Below are 22,169 nucleotides of genomic sequence, written 5' to 3'. Positions count from 1 at the left end.
AGCGAATAATAATAAATAATAGCTAAAATAAATTTACAACAATTTATTTGAACAATTTATTTGAACAATTTAAAATAGCTAAAATAATAATAAATAATAATAATAAATAATAGCGAATAATAATAAATAATAGCTAAAATAAATTTACAACAATTTATTTGAACATTTTATTTGAACAATTTATAATAGTAAAATAATAATAAATAATAGCTTATAATAATAAATAATAGCTAAAATAAATTTACAACAATTTATTTGAACAATTTACTTGAACAATTTATAATAGCTAAAATAAATTTGCAACAATTTATTTGAACTTGAAAACGTGCATGTATAATTATGGGAATAAAGTACATAACACTGGATTTATTTTAACTTAATTTTTTGATTGCTCAACTTAAAAAAAGGAGCTTATGCTATGTAAAAGTGCTGCTGATTGAAGAGGAAAAGGCCATTTGGCTAACATAATAAAGTTTGTTGTCTGAACTTCATTTTGTTAGATGTTGTTGTAACTTGAATATATTGATGCAAACTCTAAAAGCACTATTTTTTTGAGTGTGCGTTGGTGTTGTATATTACACTACAAAACATTTGTAATAAACTGCAGCACATTTTACAGACTTGCTTCTCTAGACGTTATTTCTTACGCATTACATTACTATTTTAAATAACTAAAAACGTCAATAAAACTCACTAGAAAACATGAAAGTTAAACTGTAGAGTTGAATTTTTAACATCTCATGAAGCAATTCACAACCGGAAACACACAAATCACAGAAACTGTTCATTCACAGATATTGATTGCTACACATGTGCAGACAGCATGGTAAACAGTAAATGTGTATTTCCACTCTTCTGAAAGACAGCACTAGTCTATTTACATTGAGCATTGTGCTTTTGTCTGAAGCGGCTTACACACACAGTCTATTTGACGGCGTTTCTCTTCTGCTCCTCCGTCTGGAAAACATTCCCATCAGACCGAGCTCTCCATGAAAGTGTGGCATATTCAGACAAACCCTTCTGCTTCAGCATCTGCTCCATCTGACAGAAACAGACGACACAAGGAATTTCTCACAGCATTTACTCTAATATTTGTTCTTCTGGAGAAAGTCTTATTTGTTTTATTTCTGCTAGAATAAAAGCAGTTTTTAATAGTTTAAACACCATTTTAAGGTCAATATTATTCGCCCCTTCAGCAATATTAGTGTTGGATTGACCACTGTTACACAATGACTTGCCTAATTACAATAACTTTACCCTAATTACCCTAGTGAAGCCTTTAAATGTCACTTTAAGCTGTATAGAAGTGTCTTGAAGAATATCTAGTCTAATATTATTTACTGTCATCATGACAAAGAGAAAATAAATCAGTTATTAGAGATATTAGTTACCCTAAATATTAAGGAGGGCTAATAATTCTGAGTAGGTCAACTATAAGTATGTTCAATGTTATTATCAGTAGCCGAATGGGCCGGTGTATATTAGTTTATTTGGTTGTTATTGGAAAATATCATACATTGCAAGGTCATGATTGACCAATCAGAATCAAGTATTCCAGTATTTTTCTCTCTCTGATGATATGTGATATGTCATTCGGCTACTCCGCTGCTAGTCCGTTTGCACTGGCTGCCAGTTGCTGCTCGCATCAAATTCAAAGCTCTGATGTTTGCCTACAAAGTGACCTCTGGCCTTGCTCCTTCTTATCTGCTCTCACTTCTGCAGATGTATGTGCCCTCCAGAAACTTGCGTTCTGTGAATGAACGTCGCCTCGTGGTTCCATCCCAAAGAGGGAAGAAATCCCTTTCGCGAACGCTCACACTCAATCTGCCCAGTTGGTGGAATGAACTCCCTAACTGCATCAGAACAGCAGAGTCACTCGCTACTTTCAAGAAACGACTAAAAACCCAACTATTTAGTCTCCACTACACTTCCTAATCTGCAATTGCCTCTTTGAATATCACACTAACTGTACAAAAAAAATAAAAAAAATAAATAAATAAATAAAAAAAATACTACTAATACTTCCCTTCTTAGACTTTACAGACCTGAAACTTGCCTATAGAACTTCTTCATTGTTGCTCTTAGTTGTGTAAATTGCTTTCTTGTCCTCATTTGTAAGTCGCTTTGGATAAAAGCATCTGCTAAATGACTAAATGTAAATGTAAAAATGTAAAATGATAGACTGACCTTCGCTAAAATCCTCGTCGTCTCCCCGGGATCATTCAGATTTTGGCTTGAATTCACCTCCAATCTGACGACCTGCTTCTTCCTGTCTGAGAGAAACACAACGATGAAGACATTGATTATTTAGCATCAGTTCATCAGTGAAGAACCTTCAATTAGGTTAATTGGATCAAAACGTCTCGCTCTGTACTATAGAAATCGATTGACGCAACAGATGCCTTTCCAGCTGCAAGCCAGTACTGAGAAACACCCATACAACCACACAAACACACACACACTCATACACTGCAGCTAATTTAGTTGATCAATTCCAATATAGCGCATGTGTTTGGAACAAGTGTGCCGCAAGCCTGCGTTTGAGTGAAGGTCTCGGCCGTTAGATCGCCCCCTGGGGGCTGGCTGCAGTACAAGTCATAAAGCCCGCCTCCTCTGTGTTAATGAAGGAGACTTGAGCCCAAATAAAAAATGTATTACACTTGCAATAAAATGTCCCGAAAGATGGTTCTGGTGGATTAAGGCGCTGGTTATTGTGCTGAAATAGGTGCAGATCTTCATTTTTGTAAACAGTTTGTTTTTAGCAGTAATTTAATGCTGGGCGTGTCATCGTGATTGACAGCTGTGATTGACAGTTTCTCAAAGCAGCGGGTCTGAGCTTCGGCAGGAGACTGAAGTGTTATTATTCGATTTCTGTGTTATTTTACCATGACAAAATGAGTTCAGCAGTAAACTACAGTTTCTGACATACATGATCCTGGTGGAACACTGTTTATTCGCTAAGGTCAGGGCTTTTTTCGGGCTTTATTAGTTTGCTGATACACGCCTAGCCACCCAGATAGCAAAATACACTCGGGCCAGTTCCGGCTAGATTCTCGCCTGCCGGAGACTTACCCCTCAGAGCTCAGACTGACTACCTCTGCTGGACCTACTTCGGATGCCTGGACTCACTGCCCGATTCCAGCCCGAGTCAATCGAGCCAGATGCGGCGGCCGAGCGAGCCGGCGCTGCCGCATGCGAGCCGGAATCACCCGGCGACGCTGCGAGTAGGTTACGCGCTGCGGCCCAGAGCTGGCGCGATTGAATATATAAAACCCTCATATTTGTTAACGTTATTACATCCATTTGTGTTGATATGACAGCAAACGCATGCTGAGAGGTTCGGAGGGCGTGGTTGATTTTGCATAAAGCGTTTGGTTGGAAGCTCGACTCCGCTCATTTTCGCGGCTCCTCCTCTGGCTCCATCAGACAGTCCTTCTGCGCATGTCAAGGCTCCAATTTCAGCAGTCTTTTGCGACAGTTTGTGCCCGTCAAGCAGGCGTTTTGCCCTCAAGGCGTTCAATGGGAAAAGGGGCTGTCGCGTCGTCCATATTTTTTACAGTCATTGGTTTGGAATGTGGGGGAAACCAGAGCACCTGGAGGAAACCTTCACAAGTCAGCCCAGTAAAGTATGGGGTGCCTCAAGGATCAGTTTTAGGCCCTTTGCTGTTTACAATTTACATGCTGTCACTGGGAGACATTATTAGAAGACATGGGATCAGCTTTTGAAGTGGATTTTATACTCTTTAGAGTGTGAAGTTAATCTATATATTCAAATTGTATGTGTATAATCTGCTTGTAGACTTGCATACCATTAAAACAATTAAAGTGCTATGTAGAGTTAGAAAGGGGAAATGGCCTGAGGAAACAACAAAGGGTCACAAGAAATGGATGAGAAGAGAGTGGTAGAAAGCCTGAGGTGTCTCAGGAATTGGATGAGAATAGAGATTATTAGGTGGAATTTGGGGTCAGGGGTTAAACTGGGAGGGGTATTGTGTGATATATGGAGAACAAAGGAAAAAACTGTTGTAAAAGAGTATATAAGCAGGCCAGAACATCAGTGAGATGGAATTTTTCAGACAGAGATGCTACTGGGGGTCTCCTGAAAATTCTCCTTTGTTGTCGACAATAAAGTATACTCTTCTGATATTCATAACCTCCAGACTGAGTTTGATTCAGTAAGAGAAAAACCGAAAACCACTACACTTTCACTGCTATGCAGATGATACTCAGTTATATACTTCAACTAAACCTGATGAGATGTCTGAACTGTCTAAACTAACTGAGTGTATTGAAGATGGTAAAGACTGTCGGCGCTAGTGGTGTAGTGGTTAGTGCATCGACACATGCACTCCGGTGCTCATGGCGACCCGAGTTTTATTCCCGCCTCGTGGTCCTATGCCGATCCTCTCCCTGCTCCCCATGCTTTCCTGTCAATACTCTCTGCAGTCCTAGACAATAAAGGTGAAATCCCCTAAAAATAATTATTAAAAAAAAGATGTTAAAGACTGGATGACCAACAATTTTCTTCTCTTAAACTCAGACAAAACAGAATTATTACTTATTGGGCCTAAATCCTGTACACAGCAGATCTCAGAACTCAAACTCGAAAACCAAATATCCCATGTCACAAAAACTGCCTTCTTTCATCTGAGAAATATCGCTAAATCACGAAATATGCTATCCATCTCAGATGCAGAAAGCTAGTCCATGCTTTTATGACCTCTAGGCTGGATTACTGTAATGCTCTATTTGCTGGCTGCCCAGCATCCTCTATTAACAAACTTCAATTAGTACAAAATGCAGGTGCCAGAGTTCTTACCAGGTCTAGAAAATATGATCATATCACCCCAATTTTATCCTCCTTACACTGGCTGCCTGTTCAGTTTCATATTGAATTTAAAATATTACTTCTCACCTATAAAGCTCTAAATAATCTAGCTCCTGTTTATCTAACCAACCTTTTGTCTCGCTTTAATCCAGCTCGCTCTTTAAGATCTCAAAACTCAGGGCTTCTGGTAGTACCTAGAATAGCAAAGTCGAGTAAAGGAGGTCGAGCCTTCTCGTTTATGGCTCCTACACTCTGGAATAGCCTTCCTGATAACATCATAGGCTCAGACACACTCTCTCAGTTCAAAACTAGAGTAAAGACCTATCTGTTTAGTAAAGCATACACTCAACGCATCACATACCGGTATGATACATGAATGTGCTCCACACAGGTTTCTACATCTCGTTTATATACACAATGAACAGCAGCTACACTAATTATTAGGCTGGCTTGTGTAGCAAGCCAGACTACTGTTATCCTATTTTTCTTCTGAGACTAAAAAACAAAACGCATCTCCTCCGAGAGCTTTCGAGCTATGACCACCAAACTCACACCAAACCTTCAAACTGGTCTGACTCGGCGTGCTATATCTTTTCCAACTGATCTGACTTTCGGTTTTCCGAAAAACGTCCCGGGACCGTCTGAAAAATCCCATTGACTTAACATTGGACCAGACTTTGTGACCTCATAACTCTGCATCAGACTGTCACACAGACTTCTAACTGGGCTCATTTAACTCAGACTATCTAACTGCCAATATCTGATGAGCTTTTAACTTTCTGTCCATGCCCTAGTAACCACTTTTGGGACCCTAGAAACTGTCCCATAGACATTCAAAAGACTGTCATTGACTTTACATTGGATCAAACTTTGTGAGCTCATAACTCTGCATCAGACTGTCCTACAGACTAATGGCTGAGCTCATTTAACTCAGACTACCAAACTACCAATAACTGACAAGCTTTTAACTTTCTAGCCACTCCCTAACAACCAGATACTACACCCTAGCAACTGTCCCATAGACTGCCATTATAGAGGCCCAGATTGATATCGTCATGCTGCAGTGTTATAGCAACATGCTAATAATGATTAGCTAAGTACTTTAACATGCTAGAAATGCTTAATAAACATTAAGGAAAATCTAAACACCGCTTTATCTATCTATCTATCTATCTATCTATCCATCTATATATCCATCTATCCATCCATCCATCCATCCATCCATCCATCCATCCATCCATCCATCCATCCATCCATCCATCCATCCATCTATCTATCTATCTATCTATCTATCTATCTATCTATCTATCTATCTATCTATCTATATATCCATCTATCTATATATCCATCCATCCATCCATCCATCCATCCATCCATCCATCCATCTATCTATCTATCTATCTATCTATCTATCTATCTATCTATCTATCTATCTATCTATCTATATATCCATCTATCTATATATCCATCTATCTATCTATCTATCTATCTATCTATCTATCTATCTATCTATCTATCTATCTATCTATCTATCTATCTATCTATCTATCTATCTATATATCCATCTATCTATATATCTATCTATCTATCTATCTATCTATCTATCTATCTATCTATCTATCTATCTATCTATCTATCTATCTATCTATCTATCTATCTATTCATACTTTTTAAAACTGTTTAAACTAAATAAACTATTACCAACAGGCTTTCACAAGCCAGCCTCAAAGTTTGTCTCGACAAACTTTAATAATCTAGTTCTCTTTATTCTCTATTTTCACCTGGGATACTCATCCCGAGGCTCTCAGACTACGCAGTGTCACTGAATGGATCCATGATCAGCGACGAGATGATCCCAAAGTTTCATAATCCTGGACCAGGCCGTATCCTGAGCAGCTGCTGTGGTGGTCAATTTACTGTAATCTTCTATGTGAAGCTGCTTTGACACAATCTACATAGTAAAAGCGCTACACGAATAAAGCTGAATTGAACTGAATTTAAACTCACGCCAACACAGGGAGAACATGCAAACTCCACACAGAAATCGCCACTTATTACATTTTATAAAAAATATTACTTGTTCTTTAAGTAATACATTGCTTGTTACTTGGATAAGTAGTATTATTACATAACTTGCGGAGTGTTACCGCTAATACTGTTCAGCAGCCCTGCAGTGTGTCCTAATGACTTACCAATATAGCAAGCAAAAGGAACGAGATCGACGCAGTTTCGGTCAAACCAGAAGCCACTTTCAACATTCACACACAGCTGACCGTTGGGCTGTCCAGCTTTCCACAGTCTGAACGAGGAGTTACTCTGATCTGACCACTCAAACGGTCTGGATAATGACGTGCGGGAAAACCCCAGCCAAAATTTTCCCATTCCCGCCACATCCAGCAAATTTTTGTGGTCCGTCTGGTCATCGATGGTGGGCAGGTCAGTGTAGCGGCGTCTGCAGTACGTCTGTGCGTTTGTCCAGTTCATGGGTTCGGGCACATTGATAAACTCATGGAGCCGCGAGGATGCACAATACACCAGAGCTGAAGATGGAAGAAAACACATACAGTTTACTAACAGATTATGAGACGTCCGGCTGATAAAAGACATGTCTCACATGCTGGATAAAAGCATGGGGCTTACATTAAAGCACACGTAAACATCTGCAAAATAAAGGTCTGCATAAAATCAATATGTACTGTATTCATTTTGCTAGTAAACAGTGTTGAACAATTAATCTGTGCAGGTTAATCTGCTGAATAATGGTTTGTTTTAGTAATCTTTAATCAAAATCGGGATATGTGTTTCTGCTCTGGAACGGCAGTCTTTCTCTGATAGCTCATTACCATTGCTGTGCAATCTCATGATATATACACTCTCTGGCCACTTTATTAGGTATACCTTACTAGTACCTGGTTGGACCCCTTCAAAACTGCCTTAATCCTTGATGTCAGAGATTCAGCAAGCTACTGGAAATATTCCTCAGAGATTTTGCTCCATATTGACATGATAGCATCACGCTGTTGCTGCAGATTTGTCGGCTGCACATCCATGATGCCAATCTCCCGTTCCACCACATCCCAAAGCTGCTCTATTGGATTGAGCTCTGGCGACTGTGGAGGCCATTTGAGTACAGTGAACTCATCGTCATGTTCAAGACACCAGTTTGAGATGATTGAGCTTTATGACATGCTGCGTTATCCTGCTGGAAGTAGCCATCAGAAGATGGAGACACTGTGCTCATAAAGGGATGGACATGGTCAGCAGCAATACTCAGGTAGGCTGTGGCGTTGATGCTCAATTCGTCCTAATGGACCCAAAGAAAATCCCCCCCACACCATTACACCACCACCAGCAGCCTGAACCGCTGATACAAGGCAGGATGATCCATGCTTTCATGTTGTTGAGGCCAAATTCTGCCCCGAGCATCCGAATGTGTGAGCAGAAATGGAGACTCATCAGAGCAGGCAACGTTTCTCCAATCTTCAACTATCCAGTTTTAGTGAGCCTGTGTGAATTGTAGCCTCAGTACATCAGCAGTTTCTAAAATGCTGAGAACCGGCCTGTCTGGCACCAACTACCACTCCACGTTCAAAGTCACTTAAATCACATTTCTTCCCATTCTGATCCTCGGTTTGAACTGCAGAAGATCGACTTGACCATATCTGCATGCTTAAATGCGTTGAGTTGGTGAAGATGTGATTGGCTGATTAGAAATTAGCGTTAACGAGCAGCTGGACAGGTGTACCTAATAAAGTGGCATCATTTCATACTGTGCTTTATCTTTAATTTTGTGGTTTCTTACATGAGTCTGTGTTATTTAATCTATTTATTTATTGCCGGTTTGTGCTTGCGATCGAGTTCTAGGAGGAGTGTTTCACCCGGCTTATCCAGGATTGGATGTTGCCCGTGACGTCACTGGGGATTCCCATTATATCATAGATATATACACTAGATATCGCATGGGGACCCTGAGCATGCGTCAATAGCGCCGCCACATTGGTACAGTGCTCCCAGGACAAATGTCATTCAACCGCACTAGTCAAGACAGTGTTATTACGTGAAGATGCAGGACTTTAGCGCTGTCTACGGGTGTAGTAACGAGCAAACTAAGAAAACAAAGCACAAAGGCAGAACATTTCATAGGTAAGATTAAGTTTTTTCTGTTTTTGTATGTTCTGAACTGTTGTGCTAATCAGGTAACGTTATTGATGATAACAGTCATTACTGCATTCACCATACGGCAAAGCAGCTCCAACTGGCACTAAACACTCGACTTATGCTAGTTTTGTTGAATAAAATCAGCAAACAATGCAAAAGAAATATGACAACGAGATGCTGCGCTGCCAGAAACTTGTGTTATTGTCGGCTAATGTTAGTGAAAGAGTCGTTCGGGGGATTCATTCACAAGCGAATCGCTCCCTCCGTCAGTATGAGCAGTGAAAGCAGGAGAGGAGCTGTGTTTCAGGACATGATTAGATCAGATTTAACAGGGAGGGTGAATAGTACATTTCTGTACACACAAACACAAGCTTTTTGTCAGGAATGCCCGTGCGGTCACTGATCCATCAATGTAGAAAAGTGATGTAAAATTATAATTTTCGTAATTAGAAAAAAAAATTACATACTAACATCCAGGAAAACTCCCGATCATAGATATATGTGTATATCTCTGGTTTTGTGTATATTTCTGGCCACAGTTCTCCACTGTACCTTGGTCCCGCATTCATTTCAAAGGAGCGCTACCCTGTAGCAAGATGGCGGCGCTATTGACGCATTCCGTCCAATAGACAACAATAGGCCAGGCGACATCTAGTGTATATATCTATGCCATTATATAAGGCTGACAGCAATGGCGTCTCTCTCTCTCTCTCTATCTTGCAGTCTCTCGCCCTCCCTCAGCTCGGTGGTGCCTTGCGCTCAGGCGGTCTGGCTGACGGTGCTCCGCAAGCCAGGCGATTATCTAGATGCCGCTCCATTTGGTGTTTTGTTCCTGTTAATCTTTTGATTCTTAGTTCGTAATGTGTTAGCTAGTTTGTTTATTTTGATACTTTGTTTTGTAGCAGGTAGGGGTTTATTTTTCATAGTCATGTTTTGTTATTTATTTAGTTTAGCGAAGGTAAGCAGTGGCCCGGAAGACTCACCTCTTTTTTTATTCCTTTGCACAGGAGTTTAGGTAAGATCTGTCCATTTAAAACAGACCTGTTTACATTAGCTGCCCTACCTGTCTACTTGATTTTTGTTAATGTTTTGTCTTTTGAAAACTTATGATTTTTGGAAAATTAAACGTATTGACGGTACGTCAATTTAACAATTCAAACGTCTGTGTCTTTCTTATGTTCGGCTCAAACCTTGAATGTTGTTGTTATTCGAGCCAGTTTTGAGTTTGGGCCGTAACAGTGGTGTTACAAAAGGGTGATGCTTAATCAAACATTATCAGCACAATATTACACACTACTGCAAGGATGCAGCAAGAAAGATGAATAAAAACCTTGAAAGTACAATGTTTACATTTTGGCATTTTATTTAGCAATATTTCACATCAGACCTGCAATAAATCAGATCAGAGGTCAGATTTACACCTCTAATGTGACGCTCATGTGTTTGTTCTGTAATAAACAACAGCACTGATCCATGAGAACAATGAAAGCATTTGCAGACTAACCTGAGACAAGCATCAAGAGTGAGCAGTTCCTCATCATCAAACACCTACAAAGAAGAAAACAGTTCTCGAGTCTGTGTGAAACATCATGCTTTATTTCAGAGCCATAAAACTGCTTTCATCACCCCTAAACAATCTGACTAAATCATTCTAACTAATAAGGGCAGTATATTTTCTAACTTTGTTTTAAAGGGCACCTATAGTGAAAAATCTGCTTTTCCAGCTGTTTGGACAGACATGTGTGCAGGTATAGTGTATAGACCGTCATATTAATCTAATATAATAACACACAGCCGTTTTTTATTAATTTAACAACATAAAAACGGTGGACCAGTTGGAGCTGTTTTCAGACCGACCCCAACTTTACAGAGAGCGGTCCCCCCGCCCACCAATATTGATTGACAGCCTTGTGTCACGATCATATCCTCAGTTTGTTGTTTCACGTCCGCCATTTTCAGCGTGTGAGTCACAGCGATATCACTAAAGGATCACCCTTGCTCTATTTTCAGATGTAAGCAGGGCCGGCGTGTCCATAGAGGCAACCTAGGCGGTTGCCAAGGGTGGCAGTATAGAGAGGGCGGCGTCCGCAACACCCCCCTTACCACCTGCGTCCTCAGTAATGTCCGCGACACCTCCCTCACCACCCGCGTCCTCAGATATATTCACGCATATACGACAGAATAGAGAGGGCAGAGTCAGTGAGCGACACCTCCATCAGCGCCCGCTTGTCCTCAGTTATATCCGCGCATAGGGTGGCAGAATAGAGGTCCGCGACACCCGCGCGTCCTCAGTTATATCCGCGCATAGGGTGGCAGAATAGAGGTCCGCGACATCCGCGCGTCCTCAGTTATTTCCGCGCATAGGGCAGCAGAATAGAGGTCCGCGACACCCGCGCGTCCTTAATTTAATTTTTATGTTGTAAATATTAAGGAATCCAGCAGATGTTTGGGGTTTGGGATTGTTTTGGGTTGATGATGGGGTCTTGAACAAATTGTATTTATTTATTCTTATCTGGTAAAAGCTTGACTCATTTGAGACCATAAAACCAGAAAAACAAAAACAAAAAAAAAGGTTAAGACTATAAAACTCGCTGCATGGCTGGTTTTAGATATTATAAGAAATCCAATACTGTCAGCATGATGGAAACACCAGTTTCAAAGTCAGAAACAGGCCAATTTCAACCATAACCAAAAAACAGCCTTCAGAGTGAACAGAAAGATCAATTTCGCATCCCATCGGGAAAAAAAGTGCACATGCTGGTTTAAAGTGTCTCATAGCTGGCTTTAGATTGTGTTTTGACCACATTTTATTTATTTATTCTTTATTTGCTGTAAGTTTGATAAATTTGAGACCGTCTAGAACCAGCAACTACCATCTTAAACCAGCAAAAACCAAAAAGTTAAGACTATAGAACTCGCTGCACGACTGGTTTTAGATATTATAAGAAATAAAAAAAAAACTGTCAGCATGATGGAAACACCAGTTTCAAAGTCAGAAACAGGCCAATGAATGGTTTAACCCTAACCAAAAACAGCCTTCAGAGTGAACAGAAAGATTCATTTCACACCCCATTGGGGGAAAGTGGATAGGTCAGTTTAAATCAATCAATTTTAAATCAGGGGTGTCCAAACTTTTTGGGCCGAGGGCCAGATGCAAAAAAACAAACGTTGTCGCAGGCCAAATTTTACATACATCACACAGACACGTGTATATATATATATATATATATATATATATATATATATATATATATATATATATATATATATATATATATATATATATATATATATATATATAAATACAGTTGAAGTCAGAATTGTTGGCCCCCCTAAATTATTAGCCCCCGTTTATTTTTTCCCCAATTTCTGTTTAACGGAGAGAAGATTTTTTTCCACACATTTCTAAACATATTAGTTTTAGTAACTCATTTCTAATAACTGATTTATTTTATCTTTGCCATGATGACAGTAAATAATATTTGACTAGATATTTTTAAGACACTTCTATACAGCTTACAGTGACATTTAAAGGCTTAACTAGGTTAATCAAGTTAACTAGTTAAGTTAAGGTAATTAGGCAAGTTATTTTATAACAATAGTTTGTTCTGAAGACTAAAAGGGCTAATAATTTTGACCTTAAAATGGTTCATAAAAAAATTTAAACCGCTTTTTATTCAAGCCGAAATAAAACAAAAGTCTTTCTCCAAAAGAAAAAATATTATCAGACATACTGTAAAAATGTTCTTGCTCTGTTAAACATCATTTGGGAAATATTTAAAAAAGAAGAAATAAATCAAAGAGGGGCTAATAATTCAGACTTCAACTGTGTATAGATAGATAGATAGATAGATAGATAGATAGATAGATAGATAGATAGATAGATAGATAGATAGATAGATAGATAGATAGATAGATAGATAGATAGATAGATCATAACAAGAACTGCTGCTTAATTGAATGCATGTAATAGCGACACCCGGTGGTTATTTATTGAATTACGTTCATTTTTGTATAGCGGGCCAGATTCTATTGATATTTATAAAAAGCCTCGCGGGCCGCCACAAAACTGATTGCGGGCCGCAGATGGCCCGCGGGCCGTAGTTTGGACACGCCTGGTTTAAATGGTCTCATAGCAGGTTTTAGATGTGGTTTTGACCAAATTTGTAATTTTTTTGACTAAATTGAGACGATCGGACACCAGCTACTTCCATCTTAAGCCAGTAAAAGTTAAAACTATAAAACTCGCTGATGGCTGGTGTTTGATATTATCATAAGAAATACTGTAATGTCAGTATGATGGGAAACACCCATTTTAAAGTCAAAAAGAGGTCAATTAATGATTCAAACAAAACCAAAAACAGCCTTCAGAGTGAACAGAAAGATTCATTCCACATCACATTGGGGGAAAAGTGTCTCATAGCTGGTTTTAGATGGTGTTTTGACCATATTTTATTTATTTATTCTTTATCTGGTGTAAGTTAGATTAATTTGAGACTCTAAAACCAGCAACCACCATCTTAAACCAGCAAAAACCAAAAAGTTAAGGCTATAGAACTCGCTGCACGACTGGTTTTAGATATTATAAGAAATCCAATACTGTGAGCATGATGGGAAACACCAGTTTTAAAGTCAAAACAGTCCAATTAATGCTTCAACCAAAACCAAAAACAGCCTTCAGAGTGAACAGAAAGATTCATTCCACACCCCATTGGGAAACAAGTGTATAAGCCGATTTAAATGGTCTCAAAGGAGGTTTTAGATGTGGTTGTGGCCAAATTCTATTTATTTATTAATATCTGATATAAGCTTGACTAATTTGAGACTCAGGCAAAGTTAAACTAGCAGGAATTGGCTGGTTTTCGATATTTCCCCAGCATGAATAAAGCTTGTTTAAACATCCAGCAGAGTCACTTTTCTTTTTTTACATGTTCAAGGACTCACAAAATCAAAACATATTTAAATGGGGCTGAAATACCAAGAGTTTCCTCCAAAAACACATATATAAACACACGTAAACACATAAGAGTGGTGATGATTTACCTGAAAGCAGCAGACGGCGGGTTCGTGACTGATTCGGCGTCTGGATTCCTCTGGTTATTTCGCTTTTCAATGTAATTAATCTCTTATGCAAAAGCCTGCCTTAGATGCAAACTGTTTATGTATGAAGACAGACGCTGATTTACGTTTGGGCTTTGCGAAATGATTCATTCAGTCAAATGACTTCCCAGAGCATGAAAACAGCCCGATACACTGCTCAATCAATCAGACGTAACACTTATCGATTGAGTTTTGTATAATGTTTGTAGCATGTTACTTATTCTCCACATTCTGCTATTGCAATGCAAATAAAACATCGTTGAGAAGTTAATAGAGGAACAAACGACTATTATTTCAAATACAGTGGGGGAAAATAAGTATGAAACACATTGTCATGCTTTCTCCTGGGAGTAATATTGCTAACAGAGCTGTTGGCATGGAGTTGAAGCAGATTTTGGTACAAATCTAAGCAATACAGGCATAAAGATCAAACAAAACAATCTAATAATTAACTTCTGTGCAATAACAATGCAATAACACAAGGAGAAAGTGCTGAACTACTGAAGTGTGTTGAATACTTTATATAAAAGGCTTTCTGCAGCCTAAAGGCACCTCTCATATGGAGAATGAAGTGTCATGCATTGCTCAGGTGTCAAAATCTTGGGTATCGTCTATCATTATTTTGTATTCTCTATTGGATTGGGGTCAGTTGATTGGCTAGGCCATTCTACAGCTTGATTTTCTTTCTCTGAATGCATTTGAGAGTGTCCTTGGCTGTGTTTTGGATCATTGACTTGCTGAAATGTTGGACTGAAGCAGCTGATGTTCATTTACACTGAGGAAGGGCAGAGGCTTGCTGAAGACCTACTGAGAGATTTCAGCTGCTGTCTGGGCTTTCACTGCCCAACTACATCTCCCTTCATGTGTTTAACACTTTTTCCCAGCGTCATTTCATGTAACTAAACAGAACTTTATTTTTAAACTAACTTGATTTGTTTTCTTATGCATATTTGGATTTCTTTGGGTGTTACCAACATCTGTTGAAAATTTTAAGTCAACAGCACCTTTAGAGATGTGTTTACTAAAAAAAAAATGGTCATGTGATCAATACTTATTTCCCACACTGTAGTTAATGTCATGTATAGTTAAGAAGCTTTATTAAGATTTATTAATAAAGCGTACATATGTAGAATGTTGAGGAAATCAATCAATTTAATCCATTTTGGAATAAGGCTGTAACATAAACAAATGTGGGAAAAGGGAAGCGCTATCAATACTCAATACAATATCAATAATATTGATAGCGATTCCCTTCTACACACAATCCCCCATAATGACAATGTGAATAAAGAGTTTCTGAAATTGTTGCAAATTTAAAATAAAAAGCTGATAAATCACATGTGCATCAGTATTCTCAGTCTTTGGCGTGAAGCTCTACATTGAGCTCAGGTTCATTCTGTTTGCTCTGATTATTCTGTAGATGTTTCAGCAGCTTCATTGGAGTTCACCTGTGCTCAACTCAGCTGATTGGACATGATTTGAAAAGGCTACACCTGTCTATATAAGGGCCCAGGGTTGACAGTGCATGTCAAAGCACAAACCAAGCATGAAGACAAAGGAATTGTCTGTAGACTTCCGAGACAGGATTGTCTGGAGGCACAAGGCTGGGGAAGGTTACAGAATCATTACTGCTGCTCTGAAAGTTCCAGTGAGCACAGCAGCCTCCATCATCCACAAGTAGAAAACGTTTAACCACCAGGACTCTTCCTAGAGCTGGCCGGCCATCTAAGCTGAGTGATCGGGGGAGAAGAGCCTTAGTCAGGGAGGTGATCAATAACCTGATGGTCACTCTGTCTGAGCTCCAGCGCTCTTCTGTGGAGAGAGGAGAACCTTACAGAAGGACAACCATCTGTGCAGCAATCCACCAATCAGGCCTGTATGGTAGAGCGGCCAGACGGAAGACACTCCCCGCCTGGAATCTGCCAGAAGGCGTCTGAAGGACTCTCAGAGCATCAGAAACTAAACTCTCTGCTCTGATGAGACTCAAACTGAACTGTTTGGAGTGAACGTCAGGCGTTACGTTTGGAGAACAGCAGGCAGCGCTCATCACCAGGCTAACAGCATCCCTACAGTGAAGCATGGTGGTGTTGGCATCATGCTGTGGGGATGTGTTTCAGCAGCAGGAACTGGAAGACTAGTCAGGATAGAGGGAAAGATGAATGCAGTGATGTACAGAGACATCCTGAATGAAGACCTGCACAAGAGACCTCAGACTGGGGCGACGCTTCATCTTCCAGCAAGACAATGACCCAAAGCACACCGCCAGAATAACAATGAAGTGGCACAACAACAACTCGGTGAATGTGCTTGAGTGGCCCAGCCAGAACCCAGACCTAAATCCTATTGAACATCTCTGGAGAGATCTGAAAATGGCTGCACACCGTCGCTTACCATCCAACCTGATAGAGCTTGAGAGGCACTGAAAAGAGGAACGGGCAAACATTCCCAAAGACAGGTGAGCAGAGCTTGTGCATCATATTCACAAAGACTTGCCAAAGGTGCATCAACAAAGTATTGAGCAAAGGCTGTAAATACTGATCTACAGGTGATTTATCAGCTTGTTTTATGTTTAATAAATTTGCAACAATCTCAAAAACTCTGTTCACATTGTCATTATGGGGGATTGTGTGTAGAATGTTGAGGAAATAAATTAATTTAATCCATTTTGGAGTAAAGCTCTAACATAAACAAATGTGGGAAAAGTGAAGCGCTATCAATACTTTCCGGATGCACTGTGTGTGTGTATACATAAATAATTTGCACCCCTATAAAATTTCCTCCGGGGAAAGTCTTATTTCTTTTTAGTTTGACTCGAATGAAGCAGTTGTTAATTTAGGTTAATTAGGTTAACTGGGCAACTTAAGTCAGTTAGACAAGTCATTAGACAACAGTGGTTTGTTCTGTAGACAATCACAAAAAGCATACATTAATATCTAATAATATTGACCACAGCAGATTTTACATAAATATAAAGCAGACGTTTACACACACTAAAAAAGGAACATAACCATTTTTTTTTAATGTCTGCTGGTAAATCACTAAACGTTTACTATTTTAGGTCCGTTAGGATTACCTAAATGATTTACATTTGCTAAATGCCAGAAAAATGAGAGAACTTTTTGTTTGAGAATTTAGTATTAATTTCTAGACAGTCAAAAGTTTACACACATTTCCTTGCTATTTTTTAGCTTTGCTTTTACGGTAAAACTTTGGTCAAATGTTTTGGATCTTCTTCCACAAGCTTCTCACAACAGTTTGCAGGAGTTTTGGCCCATTCCTCCTGACAGAATTGCTGTAACTGAGTCAGATTTGTAGGCTGTCTTGCTCGCACAAGCTTCTTCAACTCTGCCCACAAATTTTCTATAGGATTGAGATCAGGGCTTTGTGATGGCCACTCCAAAACATTCACTCTGTTGTCCTTAAAGCACATGTGAACTAATTTGGCAGTATGCTCAGGGTCATGGTCTGTTTGGAAGAGCCATTTGTGGCCCAGTTGTAATGTCCTGGCTGATGTGTTGAGATGTTGAGATCTTCAGTGTTTCTCCATAATGTTCTTTCTTCATGATGCCATCTATGCTGTGAAGTGGACCAGTCCCTCCTGCAGCAAAACAGCCCCACAACATGATGCTGCCGCCCCCATACTGCACAGTTGGGATGGTGTTCTAGGCTTGTGCGCTTTCTTCCCCTTTGTCCTCCAAATGTAACACTGCTCATTATGGCCAAACAGTTCAATCTCAGCTCCATCAGAGCACAGGACATGTCTCCACACATGAGTCTTACTCCCAGTGTCATTCAGCAAGTTGTAATCTGGCTTTGTTGTTGATTCTGGGTTGTTGATTCTCCATGTTGTCACACAGGGAAGCTGTGTGTTTGAGCTTTTCCTATTCTACAGTTGTGCCTCACATTAACTCAAATGTTGTCAATCAGCCAATCAGAAACTTCCAATACCCTGACATCATCATCTGAGCTTTTTCAGAGGCAGAATAATCTGATTGTGTGTAAACTTGACTTTCAAGAAGAGTTAGAACAATTTCTCATTAATATCTCTCTCATTATTCTGCTATTAAGCAGAACAGACACACATCTGATCATCCTAACTCACCTAAAAGAGAAACAGTTTAATCACATTAACATCTGACTTTTATTTAAAATGGTATTTGCCTTTTTATACAGTGCGTGTAAACTTCTGCTTTCAACTGTATATATTATTTATTCCAGCCAAACAAAAAATAATACAGACTTTCTCCAGAAGAAAATGACATATGAATTACTGTGGAAAAACATACCCTGCTCTATTAAAGATCGCTTGAGAAATGTTTTTTAAAAATCATTTTAAAAAGGCTTTTGCTCTTATATAAACAATTAAAAAGTGCTCATTTGCAAGGGCAAACCTGTGCAATGCTTTTCTTCATTTGTCACTAAGTCGGATTTACAAATCAAATCTGGCGATATGAATGTCATACAAACCAATGGAAATGAGGCTGGCAAACAGAAACATCTTTGTGGGGGGAAATACCATTAGGACTGTCAAATCTGAATAATGTAAATGCATGTAAAAGTAGGTAAATTTTCTTCAGAGGATTAAGAACTATCACACTCACTCAGCTGCACAAGTTGAGCACATAATGAAATTCCCACACCATTCGCAACACCAAATCAAAAGCACTGCATTTAATTTGTGGATTTCATTTATAATGCCCTAATTTATAAATTAGGGGCTGCACAATATATTGCAAAATGAAGTTTCACAAACTAATTTCGAGAGGAGCACGTGATATGATTGAGCACAGCTGGCCACTCATCCGTGATCAGTAATAATCCAATCAGAATGATCCTAGCTTACTATAAAGGGATCACTTTCTCCTTACTTCTTTTTGGAAGAATCCCCCCTTCCACCCCATCTCCTCCTTTTTTCCCCTTCTAAAGGGGGAGCGATCGAGACCTACCTGATCTCGGATCCCCTGATATGCTTATTGGGCTCAAATATCTCCGAGCTCAGGGTTCTCTCCCGGGACAGCATGCCAAACCTGCTATAAATGCCAAGCATATCTAAGTGAGAACTCTTGAAATTATCGTTATCACAATAATAGTATATATAATTAACATGTTGCAGACGTGTTATTAATCACTGTCATTTTATGCATAGTTTGTTTATGTAATTTTGACAAATTAGATGATCACTGTTTCCAGCCCCGCCTTCAAAGTAGTTGCTGTTCTGCTATTGGCTGGAACCTAAAGGCTGAAATTAAATATTTATAATAACAGCAGCCAATCAGAATCAGAATATCCGCGAAGGATTTCAATCATTCATAGCGTCTGAAAAACTAGATGTTTGACCCTCGACAGTTTTTTTAGTCTGAATTAAAATATGAAAAACATCTTTTACTTATTTATAAGTTGGGAAATTAAGCAAATATATGGCTCATTCACTGGAGTGAATTATTAATATAGTGTCATACTTAACAACACACATTTATTAATTGTAAAAAGATGTATTATAAACATATAAAGATGTATTCCCTGTTGAAAAATCCAGCTTAAACCAGCCTAGGTTGGTTGGCTGGTTTTAGCTGGTTGACCAGGCTGGTTTTAGAGGGGTTTTGGCCACTTCCAGGCTGGTCTTAGCTGGTCAGGCTGGGAGATGACCAGCTAAAACCAGCTTGACCAGCCAAGCTGGGAGTCCAGCCAAAACCAGCTATATCCAGCTTAAACCAACTGGCTGGTCAAGCTGGTTTTAGCTGGATTTGGCTGGTAATTTTCCAGTCTGACCAGCTAAACCAGCCTGGAAATGACTGGAAACCAGCCTGGAAATGGCCAAAACCCCTCTAAAACCAGGCTGGTCAACCAACTAAAACCAGCCAACCAGCCTAAGCTGGTTTAAGCTGGATTTTTCAGCAGGGTTAACTAGTATTTCTTCCATTAAAATGAATCTATTATAGAAATGAATAGATTTTAGATGTGTGTTTTTATTATGTCCAGACTGGACTACTGTAACTCGTTGTATTCAGGAGTTTTGCAGGCATCAATTGCACGCCTGCAGCTGGTTCAAAATGCAGCAGCTAGGCTTTTAACTGGACTCCCAGTCCAGTTTAGAATTCAATAAAAGTTTATGCTACTTGTTATTAAACGTTTGAATGGTCTGGCACCTATTTACATCTCTGAGCTTCTTCACTGGCACACTTCATTGAGGCTAATCCATAGACTGTAAAATATATGGATGTAGTGTCCGTGACGTCACCCATAGGTTTCTAAAGAGCGCAAAAGAAGCCACCATAGATATATACACTAGATATCACATGGGGACACTGAGCATGCGTCAATAGCGCCGCCACATTGGTACAGTGCTCCCAGGACAAACATCATTCAACCGCACTAGTCAAGACAGTGTTATTACGTGAAGATGTGGGACTTTAGCGCTGTCTACGGGTGTAGTAACGAACAAACAAAGAAAACAAAGCACAAAGGCAGAACATTTCATAGGTAATATTATGTTTTTTCTGTTTTTGTATGTTCTGAGCTTTTGTGCTAATCAGGTAACGTTATTGATGATAACAGTCACTTACTGCATTCACCATATAGCAAAGCAGCTCCAACTCACACTAAACACTCGGCTTATGCTAGTTTTGTTGAATAAAATCAGCAAACAATGCAAAAGAAATATGACAACGAGATGTTGCGCTGCCAGAAACTTGTATTATTGTCGGCTAACGTTAGTGAAAGAGTCGTTCAGGGGATTCATTCACAAACGAATCGCTCCCTCCGTCAGTATGAGGAGTGAAAGCAGGAGAGGAGCTGTGTTTCAGGACATGATTAGATCAGATTTAACAGGGAGGGTGAATAGTACATTTCTGTACACACAAACACAAGCTTTTTGTCAGGAATGCCCGTGCGGTCACTGATCATCAATGTAGAAAAGGGATGTAAAATTAAAATTTTCGTAATTAGAAAAAAAAAATTACATACTAACATCCAGGAAAACTCCCGATCACAGATATATGTGTATATGTGTATATCTCTGGCTTTGCATGGCCACAGTCCTCCACTGTACCTTGGTCCCGCATTCATTTCAAAGGAGCGCTACCCTGTAGCAAGATGGCGGCACTATTGACGCATTCCTTCCAATAGACAACAATAGGCCAGGCGATATCTAGTGTATATATCTATGAGAAGCCACAAGTAGGCGCGGCCAACCGTCGCCATTTTGTTCGCGCGTCATCACACCCACGGCAGGATACCAAACAAGGGCAAAGAGGCGGAGAGTGGGCGGAGCTACAGACGCCTGCTGGCATTTAGCTTGGACCTGGTTCAGACACACTTTACTTTGGGAGAACGCTTAATACTTTATCACCTGCGACTCGTTTGTGTTCTGACCACTTGTGCTTGGTTGTATACTATATCAATAAAGTGTTTAGACTTTTAAAAACACTGCTGTAATACATTGAGCCACTAAACATTGCTCTTATGAGGTTTTTCAACAGGAGGAAATGCAAATTACTTCCAAACACTTCAGATATAGTCTGTGTTAGTTACTGTAAGACTATTGATGAACTCCAGCATAACACTGTATGACAACGCTTCAGATGACTGATCTAGAGCCCACAGCTGATCAATCTGACAGATTCTGGAGTGCATTACAGCTCTAAATATAAATATTAACGATAAATTATCTTAAATAAAACAAACACATGTATAGAGATGGTATATAAGTATATAACTTTACTCACATGGGAAACGGAGGCCACGTGAATGGTTTGTGAGCAAAATGAAGTGCACACAGAATCCCATATCATCTGATAATTGTAGGAAACAAGTCCAAAAGGCAGTCGATTGTGTAAAGCCACATAAAACAACACAGAAAAACGATAAATATGCCGAGTTCAGTGGCTAATCTGCAGGATTCAGCTGAGGTGACAGCGACTAACCAGACCTAGCTGTCACTCAAGTGGCCACGCCCTTAATTATGCAAACTTAATATAAAGGAAACGGATGAGGGTGAAAAAATGCACCCCCTCACAGTTGTCATGAAGGGTAATATCAGCTGTATTAACCCAAATCTTTTTGTACCAGGCTGTAAACACCTTGG

General features: G+C 39.5%; 1 protein-coding gene across 1 annotated transcript; it reads right to left on the bottom strand.

Moving 5' to 3' along the window:
* Window positions 1–712: 712 nt before the first annotated feature.
* LOC141375250 (C-type lection lectoxin-Enh3-like) lies at window positions 713–10,634 on the bottom strand. Its single transcript, XM_087260534.1, has 4 exons — window positions 10,491–10,634; window positions 7,021–7,368; window positions 2,188–2,273; window positions 713–1,041 (listed from the first exon to the last, which is right to left on the bottom strand). Exons 1-4 carry the CDS (start codon window positions 10,525–10,527, stop codon window positions 925–927), a joined length of 588 nt encoding a protein of 195 aa, XP_087116660.1. The 5' UTR covers window positions 10,528–10,634; the 3' UTR covers window positions 713–924.
* Between the last annotated feature and the right edge of the window lie 11,535 nt (window positions 10,635–22,169).

The sequence above is a fragment of the Danio rerio genome, chromosome 7 (genome assembly GCF_052040795.2).
Source record: "Danio rerio strain M-AB ecotype USA chromosome 7, GRCz13ab, whole genome shotgun sequence".
NCBI lineage: Eukaryota > Metazoa > Chordata > Actinopteri > Cypriniformes > Danionidae > Danio > Danio rerio.
Note: the sequence above shows the minus strand (reverse complement) of the source record. Positions and strands in the feature narration are given on the sequence as shown.

Coding starts and splice junctions, on each gene's coding strand:
- LOC141375250 (XM_087260534.1), bottom strand. CDS start 10,527: ATGATGAGGAACTGCTCACTCTTGATGCTTGTCTCAG. Junction 7,369..10,490: donor ACTCTTGATGCTTGTCTCAG/GTTAGTCTGCAA, acceptor TTCCATCTTCAG/CTCTGGTGTATTGTGCATCC. Junction 2,274..7,020: donor TCCTTTTGCTTGCTATATTG/GTAAGTCATTAG, acceptor TGTTTCTCTCAG/ACAGGAAGAAGCAGGTCGTC.